A 10,196-nucleotide genomic window follows, 5' to 3' on the forward strand; every position below is an offset into this window, starting at 1 on the left:
AGTTAACCATATGCAGTGCACCCATCCATATGATGCACATTGCTCACATAATTTGGGTGATATGAATGTAACATGATTGCAGAAGTGACACTGATCTGTGTTTTTGTTTATTATTTTTAAAGAAATGGCAGAGCAGATTCCAAAAACAAATCCAGTGTGGCAGGTTTTACATTTTTATGATGTAAATTAAGGGAGCAAAAGCAGCATCGGCTCCAAAAATCGGGTCAAGAAAATCGGCAGCCCGTATCAGTCATCGGCTAAGGCTGATGAAAATAAAATCGGTATCGGCACTAAAAAATCCATATCGGTCGATCCCTAGCAAAAAGGATCCTTTTCAAGAAATGACATCACAATAAGCAAAAATACCAATGTAGGCACTGCAGAGTGGTTGTTGCTTCTATATGTTGTGTCTTCGCCCTAAGTTGCCCTTGCCAGCACCTTTTAAAAGCTTCCCAACATGCTTCTCCACATCTCTCCAATCTTCCAAAACGCAGAGTTCTCCGTGGCTGTTTGAGCAGGGCTTACTCTCTAACCTTGCCAGTGGTGTGTGTGTTGTTGTTGGGTTGTTTTTTTTTTTTTTGGGGGGGGGGGCTGGAGGCGTCTGCGAGAGCACACCATCACCTTTAGGGCCAAACATCAAGCTCTCTCGCTCTGAAGCCTTGTGCCAGGAAAAGATATGACATGTTTCTTGACATTTTGGAGGATTTAGATGTATTTTTCATGTTCTTTTGGGGAGGCAGGCAGCTACACGCTCTCTGCTGCGTTCATGGAGAAGTTTAAAAGGCACTTCTGTGTTTTTGGTTTGAACACAGTGACTTGGAGAAAACATTGCTTTTTTTAGTCTGTAGCTTTTGGGGGATTTACTGACCCATCACAGTCATTGTGTTCAGTTCAGGATGTAACCTGCAAAGATTTATCCATTAGTTGTCAACTATTCAATTAAACGCCAACTATTTTGATAATCGATTAATCGGTTTGAGTCATTTTTTACGAACGGACAAAAATGACATGCGGAGTTCCCCAAGGCTCCATTCTGGGGCCTCTACTGTTTAATTGGTTTAAGTCATTTTTAAATACTTTGATTGCAGCTTGTTAAATGTGAATATGTTCTAGTTTCTTCTCTCCTCTGTGACAGTAAACTGAATATCTTTGAGTTGTGGACAAAACAAGACATTTGAGGACGTTTATGTTGGGACTTTTTGGGAAACACTGATCCACATTTTTAGAGACCAAATGACTCATCCATTCATCCAGGAAATAATCCACAGATTAATCCACAATGTAAAATAATCGTTAGTTGCAGCCTTAATGTCCACTAAGCCCTACTCCTTACACGCACGCACGCACACAGACACATATATATATATACACACACACACACATAGAACACACACACATTCATAAGCAGTGCTCTGAATTGTAATTTAAACACGACTAAAATTAAAATAAGTTAGCCAATTATACGAGTGGGGACGTCCCCTTGGCAGGAGGCTGATGGAGAGAAATGGATCACAGGGGAGTGAAGATGCATCCGCACACAGAACTCCAAAAACAAGAACAAATGCATCCTGTGCTCCTCAGCCCCGACCAGTTAATTCTGCGGCTAATAAATCCTGCTTGATAAATTATGTAGAGGCGGTGCTCCCCAGACACATCATTAATGCTCTAACCAGCACAGAGGCAGCACCGGGGGGAAACAATACACACACACACACACACACACACACATATACATATATACACACACACAGACGCACACATACATATATACACGCACACACACATGCACGCACGCACACAAACACAGAAAGACAGACACACACACACAACCACACAGCACACACACACACAGAACACACACACACACACACAGAAAGACAGACACACAACCACACAGAACACACACAGAACACACACACATACATATACACACACACAGACACACACACACACACAAAGGCTACACATAGAACCGCCACTGCCCTTTAGAAACTAGACCATCAACGGTCAGTCGACCGATGGATTAGTCGATAGACGGAGAAAAACTATTTTGACTATCGATTAGACGTATAAAGTAAGTTTTTACTTTGCCAATAACAGCAGAAAATGCTGTTTTCAGCCTGGCAAATATGGAGGTATCCTGCACTTTTCTGTTTTATTATCATATTAATCCAAATAGCTTTGGCTTTTGGACTGACAAGACATTCAAAGTCTTCATCTTGGACTTTGAGAAACTGGGATGGACTTTTTTCACCACTTTCTGACGTTTAATAGAGCAAAGGATTCATTGAGAAAATAATCGGCAAATTAATCGACAATGAAAGTTAGTTGCGGCCCTAGAAGTGAGCTATTTCAGTGATTTTTATTCTCCTGCGTTTCCTTTTTGCCTCCTGTTCTCATGTTTAATCATCCCTTTCTCGTTCCTTTCCCCCCTCTGTCTTTTCTTCTGACACCTCGCCCTCCTCTGTGTCCCCCGCTTCTCTTTTCTGCTGTCATTATTTCAAAATGTCATTATCTAAATCTGACATTTTCATTTGGTAGATAAAAAGCTAATTTCTGAGGCGGTAGTGTGGGAAGATGTCATGATTCTTGGCAGAGATTATGAAAACCAAACTTGAAAAAATGATCACAGAAAGAAACGCAAACATTATTTACAATCCACGTAGATCATTGTAGATGACAGGAAAAAAAAACAGGAATTTCAGCATAACACTGAAGTGCTGATGATATATTTGCATGTAAAATGGAAACAACTTGTTGTCCTTCCGGGTTAAAATTGAAAATGAGGGGGGCCGGTTAGCTCAGTTGGTAGAGTGGGCGCACATATGTAGAGGTTTATTCCTTGACGCAGAAGGTCCAGGGTTCGAGTCCGAACTGTGATGATTTTCCTGCATGTCTTCCCCCCCTCTCTCTCCCCTTTCATATCTCAGCTTTCCTATCAAATAAAGGCGGAATTTTTTTTTTAATTGAAAATGAGGGGCGCCTGGATAGCTCACCTGCTAGAGCTGCGCCCCATGTACAAAGGCTCAGACCTTGTCGCAGCGGCCCTTTCATGCATGTCGTTCGCCCTCTCTCTCCCCTTTCACATCTTCAGCTGTTCTATATAATAAAGGCTTCAGGCCTTTATGTCTTTAAAAATAATCTTTAAAAATTGAAAATTTACTCTTTTTTTTGGCGCTTTGTTCCCAACGTTTTTGGCACTTTTGTCAATGCGTTTTTTTAAATTCATGGTCAATAAACCTTATTTATATGACATAATACTTAATTTGTGAGTTGAAATAAGCAGAAATCATGAATGATTGAGAGATTATAGTTAAGATAGAGGATGTTGAGTGGATCCCAGACTAGTTTATGTCAAAGTTTAGTCAGGAGACTGTTTTGGAAACTTGTTGTAAAAATTCTCTAAAATTGAATAAAGTCAAGTCAAGTTTATTTATATAGCACATTTAAAACAACCAAAGTTGACCAAAGTACTGTACAAATTGAAAATTAATTAAAAAAAAAAAAATAATAATAATAATAAAAAAAAAAAAAACAAAGCAAGAAATGCATGAAATACAGTACAATATCATCTCAAGATGCTACAAACCTCTAAGATCAACCAAAGGCCTTTGAGAACAAATATGTCTTGAGATGTGTTTTAAAACTGTCAATGGAGGGGGAACATCTGAGACAAAGTGGGAGACTATTCCAAAGCTTTGGAGCTGCCACAGAAAAGGCACGATCTCCCTTACCCACTAACCTCGATCTAGGAACAGTTAAAAATAATTGATTCGCGGATCTAAGAGGCCTGGATTTGGAGTAGGGGCTGAGGAGTTCTGAAATACAGTGAGGAGCCTGACCACGAATGGCTTTAAAAACAAATAAAAGAATCTTAAAATCAATCCTGTATTTAATAGGTAGCCAATGCAGGGATGCCAGAATTGGTGTGATGCTTGCTCTTTTCCTTGTGCCAGTCAGAAGTCTCGCTGCAGCATTTTGCACCAGCTGTAGGCGAGACAAAGAGGAATGGCCAATACCCAGATACAGTGAGTTGCAATAATCAAGCCTGGAGGAGATTAATGCAATGGTGACAGTCTTCATGTCATCAGAAGACAGGCACCCAAAATTCAAAGGAAGTAATCATTCATTTTACCTGCAAAGAACGTTGTATCCATATAACGTATACATCCATGCATCCATGTTATTTTTGGGCAATTTGGTTGAAAGAAACGCATATTTCTGATATAAAAAAACTTTGACCAATTTGACCCGAGGACAACACAAGGGTCAGAGGTATTGTCCTCGAGCAATGTTGGATTTAATTTGTCGCAGAGTTGCACCGCCTCAAAACTTCAAACCCATCGCCTCTCGACATGACATTGCAAATTAAATCACAAAGACACGACGAAGGACAAGCGAGTCGCCGGGCAGAAATTTCATAATAACTGTCATAATTTCTCTGTAAAAATTACTAAATTGGATGATCGCTTCCTTATCTGCTGCCAATTAAATATGGGAAATGGGGAGTAAAAAAAAGCATATAGGTGAGACCTTATTTCATTTTTTAGGTACTTTTGGTCAGAAGGTGAAAATATCACAAGATGCACTGAATAGGGCTGCAACTAACTTTTTATTTTTCTGATTTAATCTGTATTTATACAGGTAATCTCATTGAGACAGGGTCTCATCACAGAGGGACTTGTTTGGGACAATACGCAGCATATCGTTCTAGTTCTAGTTTGTCCGTCGGATCACAGAGATGGGTACTTCTGAAAGCTTTCTGTGTGTGAGGCCCTTAATTTCCCTTTTTGTCATTCACTTTTTTCTTTCTTTAAACCATTTCCTTTTCGATCAGACAGAATGAGCATTATTTTTTTAAATGTTTAAGATAGATAGAATGATAGATCTTTATTGTCATTGTATGCGGTGCAACGAATTCTGTTGGAGCCATCCTCTCCAAAAAGAATTTCAGCCTTGGCTGACAATAAAGTTGTATCGTGTATATATATATATATATATATATATATATATATATAATTTTTTTTTTTTTACGTTCAAAAATATTCATGTAAGACAGTGGTTCACGTTTATGTTGTGTTTAAACCCCCTACCGCTAGATGGCTATGCTGAGACACACCACTAGTGTCCTCGCCTAACAGTGCCTAGCAGTGCCTGACTTTTTGCTAGAAGTTAACAACGTAACTATGGCTGAACTTTGGCCTACTTTAGCATATAAACATTAGCTAACTAAGAACCTGGGAACCACAATCCCAAACTGGCAGTTTGATTTTCTATGTACTGAATTGTTTACCTAAAGTAAACTTCTTTGACTTTTATGAACATCATGTCTTTTTTTAAATATTAGTTTTTCTAAAATCATACTTTAAAAAAATCCCAATATATCGCCTTACGCACAGTATCGGAATATATTGCAATATATTGAATCGTGACCCATGTATCGTGATACGTATCATATTGCCAGATTCTTGCCAATACACAGCCCTAATATACACATACACCAGCACATTCTCACCCAAGCACATCTCACACATACACATTCATTCCATATCAATATTCATGTGTTCATCAAATCAAATACCCCCCCTTTATCTGTGATTAGCTTGAAGTCATTGGTGATTAATCGTCTCTTCCAGGATGTATACTGAAACTAGAGATGTTCCAATACAGTTCTTTTCTTCCCGATACTGCTACCTGAACTTGACTATCGGCCGATACCAACACATGACCAAATGCTGGTGTTAAAAAAGAAATATACCTTTTGTGAAACATGAACAAATTCAGAGATTACAGAGAATAAATGCCAGATAACTCTTTTTTTATCTACTTTGACAGTTAGTCTTAACAGATAAATAAACTCCTTAGAAGGTAGATTGTTTTTCAGGGCTAAATTACGTGGTGTCAGATCTGTGCATAGATTCACAAACTCGCTGATACCAGCATTCTAGGCTGTATCGGAGGCTGGATACTGGTATCGGAACAATTTTAATTGAAACAACTGTTTTGTTTGTCCTTCAGATCACAGAGATGGGTAAGGACTCGCTCCCCGCCTGGCTGCACTGGGACGCCAGCAGCCGAGTCCTGCAGGGTCTACCTCTGGAGGAGGACAAAGGTGTCCATTACATCTCGGCATCCATCTCCAACCACACAAAGTCCTCTTCTTCCTCGGAGGTGTTTTCCATCGAGGTTCACCCGGAAGATCATCTGGACGCAGACTCAGCCCAGCTGGCATCCAACCAAGCCTCGGCGGAAGACGACGCCCAGCCGTTCGCCTGTAGCAACGAGGAACCCGTCACGGTGCTGACGGTGATCCTGGACGCCGATTTGACCAAGATGAGTTCAGAACAGAGAGTGGAGCTCCTGGATGACATGCAGAGCTTCTCCAGGGTCGGGCTCCAGCACATGAAGATCCTTCCGGTGGTCAACAACCGGCTGTTCGACATGTCTGCGTTCATGGCCGGGCCAGGGAACGCCAAAAAGGTAAAGATTGTGTGTAAATGTCTGTCAATTAGAATCAGTCCTGTATAAAGTACATGAAAGTGTAACTTGAGTAAAAGTATAAGTATCTTACCAAATTACTTGGGTAGTTAAAGTCACCTTTTAGAAAGAATGAATGTAGGAAAACACGCCCTGTACAATTATAGGGGAAACACTGGAGTGAGTTAATGACAATGAATGCTACGGAGCCCATTTGTATGTGGTTTAAGTAAATATTTGCTCGTCCGTGAATAATTTAACATATATAAGTAGATGGATAATTCAATTAACAATTCCTCAATGTCTCCCCAGGTGGTGGAGAATGGCGCTCTGTTGTCCTGGAAGCTCGGCTGCTCACTGGACCAGAGCACAGTCCCAAATATCAACAGTGTCCAGGGTCCTGCAAAAGAAGGCACGATGTCAGCCAAGCTGGGCTACCCTGTGGTGGGATGGCACATCGCCAACAAGAAACCCCACGTCCCAAAGCGGGTGAGGCGCCAATTAAACAACACCCCAACACCTGTTCTGGCAGTGCTTCCTCCAACAACCGTAGTGGAGCCTCCGGTGAGGATTATTCCAACCCTCTCCTCTCCCTCTATTGCGGCACCAACTGAAAGCTCTGCTCCCCCTGTAAGAGGACCCGTTCCCCTCCCAGGCAAGCCTACAATTAGAGTTCGTGACCCCATTGCCCATACCCCAACCCTGGGACCCCCTCAACCAACAAGGGTAATGGAAACCACCAGCACCGTTCCAATCCAGCCAACCATGACCAGGCCGACTTTTGTGGAGGCCACTGCTACACTACCTGCACCTACGAGAAGACCTACCAAGAAACCCAAGAGACCCAAAACCACACCAGTGCCAAGAGAGACAAAGACCTCCACAGCCAAGCCGTCCAGGCGCACAACACCATCCCCGGCCATCATCCCGGACCCGTACAACGAGAAACCTGTCCTGCGTAACCCAATCGACCAGGTCAATGCATTGGTGGGCACCTATTTCGAAGTAAAGATCCCATCGGATACATTCTTTGATAAAGAGGACGGGACAACTGACAAGCTGCGACTAACTTTGAGACAGAACCACAATGAGGTGGTTGGAGAGGGCTCGTGGATCCAGTTCAACACCACCAGCCAACTTCTCTATGGCCTGCCCGATGCCCAGCATGTGGGAAAACATGAATACTTCATGCAGGCAACAGACAAAGGTGGCCTGAATGCGATTGACGCTTTTGAGGTCCGCGTGAACCGCTGGCCCTCCAATGACAAGACCCCTGTGATCTTTACGGCCCGATTTGAAGGGGAGCCGCGTTCAATTACAAACGACATCCACAAGAAGATCCTTCTGGTGAAGAAGCTGGCGTACGCACTTGGGGACCGCAACAGCAGTACAGTCAGTCTACGAAACATCACCAAAGGGTCGATTGTGGTGGAGTGGACTAACACTAGCCTCCCACATCACCCTTGTCCAAAGGAACAGCTCATAGCGATGAGCAAGACGCTCGCCAGTGCTGATGGAAAACCCTCGCAGACCTTCAGGTACTCCATGGAGCCTGAATTCAGACCGTTGGATGTCAAGATCAAGGGAAAGGCAAGCTGCAGAACGTATTCCTTTATCCCGCCTGGAGAGATTGAAATACCAGAACCTCCAGCAGTCACTCCAGCTCTAGGAACCGGCCGACAGAGCACAGATGACGTCTATCTCCACACGGTCATTCCTGCAGTGGTAGTGGCGGCGATCTTGTTGATAGCGGGCATCATTGCGATGATCTGCTACAGGAAGAAACGAAAGGGCAAGTTGACCATCGAGGACCAGGCCACCTTCATCAAAAAAGGTGTGCCAATCATCTTCGCCGATGAGCTTGATGACTCTAAGCCGCCTCCATCTTCCAGTATGCCCTTGATTCTGCAGGAAGAGAAGCCCCCACTTCCGCCGCCAGAGTACCCCAACATGGCCACACCAGAGACCACGCCCCTGAACCAGGAGCTGCTCGGGGAGTACACAGCTCTGCGGGACGAGGACCCCAACGCGCCTCCCTACCAGCCACCGCCTCCCTTCACCACTCCCCTGGAGGGCAAGGGTTCCCGTCCCAAGAACATGACCCCCTACAGATCGCCACCCCCCTACGTGCCACCTTAAGACTTGTTTAACCCTCCTCTGATTGGGTGGAGGGAACGGATGCCTGAGGAACAGTGACGGTTTCCATTCTGGTGTTTGTCTGTCGGACATTTACAGGGAGAGATGACAAGAGGTGCTAAAGTACAAAACAGCTACAGGGGACTTTGGTTTTAGGGGGTGGGGGGGGGGGGGGGATGATTGGTTGAAACAGCTGGGAGGAACTACTGTTTTAGTGGTAGCCCAGCTACTACAGTGGCCTAAGACAAACAAATTGTCGTCACATTGGCTTTTTGGATCGACCAGTTGGTCAGAAGTGACAATGGCGATTGGGAGACGTGCTCTCCTTTCCCAGCCTTTCATTTGTTTCTCTGTTCATTTAAAATACCGTTTTTCTTTTGTTTTTTTCATCATTATCCCATTATAATTCTTTCTTTTCTGGACTGAATCGTTTGCCTAACAACTCGTCTTTTTGTCTTGCTTTTTAAATAAAACGAGAAGACAGTGAACTGCCATCAGAGCACTGCAGGCGACAACTTTCGTTGTTTTTTTTAAATAACGAGAGGGGGATTCTCTGAATATGAAAAAAGCTCTCACAAGGATCTCAGATCAGCCCTGCAGACAACACAAGAGAATGGGAGGCCGAGGTGTGTGCGTGTGAATGAGTGTGTGTGTTTATTCAGATTCAATACGGTTTGCCTTTTAACACTAGTTGTCTGTTTCTATCCTTATTCACAATGTCTATTAAAGATGAATGAATAACAAGGTAGCCTAAAAAAAAGATTTAGAGATGAATAATAATAAGTAATTTGTTTGTTTTATTGGTTTTAAAATTCACTGTATATCTGGAAGATGTTCTGATAGATTGTTATATTTTCTTGGTGGTGGGAGAAAGGGACTGCTTGGCTAAAATAACCTGCAGAGTTCTTTTATTCCTGTTTTTGGTAGAACGGTTACAGTCCATTAGATGAAAATCTTACCTTCCTCTCGGTTTCCCTCATCCCCTCGGCAGATCTAACTTCCGCTGTAAGAAAGCTGGGTGGGATGAGGTTAATGTGAGAAAACATGAACTACTGTTTTTGTCACGAAAGAGATTATCTAATTAATTTGTAAATGCAGAGTTTTGATGTGGATTTGGATGCAAAATGTATACTTTTATGCAGATTTCATGTAATTTGACGTCAGTTTGGCGACAGTGTTACCCGAGGTTAACAAAACTCCAGTAAAAGTGAAACGCCACGTCTAGAGCTGCAAAGATTTATTAATTAGTTGTCAACCATTAAATTAAATCGCCAACTATTTTAATAACCGATGAATCAGTTTGAGTCATTTGTTATGAAACAAAAGTCAAACTTCTCAGATGTCACGTCCCAAAGGGCCAACCCAGTTTTAAGTGCACATCGCTCACCGTGTGTTGCCTATATTATATGTCTGTGGGGACAAATATGACATGCGGAGTTCCCCAAGGCTCTGTTCTGGGGCCTCGGCTGTTTAATTGGTTTAAGTCATTTTAAAATACTTTGATTGCAGCTTGTTAAATGTGAATACGTTCTATAAGTTTTTTCTCTGATCTGTGACAGTAAACTGAATATCTTTGAGTTGTG

At 42.6% G+C, this 10,196-nt stretch overlaps 1 protein-coding gene across 1 annotated transcript in view; it reads left to right on the forward strand.

The window, feature by feature from the left end:
• Positions 1-9,928, forward strand: part of dag1 (dystroglycan 1) — a 58,517-nt gene extending 48,589 nt beyond the window's left edge. Inside the window, exons 3-4 of the mRNA XM_031306552.2 lie at positions 6,019-6,480; positions 6,790-9,928. Of these exons, the coding sequence (XP_031162412.2) occupies positions 6,019-6,480; positions 6,790-8,616 (2,289 nt within the window). The 3' untranslated portion in view covers positions 8,617-9,928. The remainder of the gene's footprint in view (positions 1-6,018; positions 6,481-6,789) is intronic.
• Positions 9,929-10,196: the final 268 nt, after the last annotated feature.

This window comes from Sander lucioperca, chromosome 6 (genome assembly GCF_008315115.2).
Source record: "Sander lucioperca isolate FBNREF2018 chromosome 6, SLUC_FBN_1.2, whole genome shotgun sequence".
Classification (NCBI taxonomy): Eukaryota; Metazoa; Chordata; class Actinopteri; order Perciformes; family Percidae; genus Sander; species Sander lucioperca.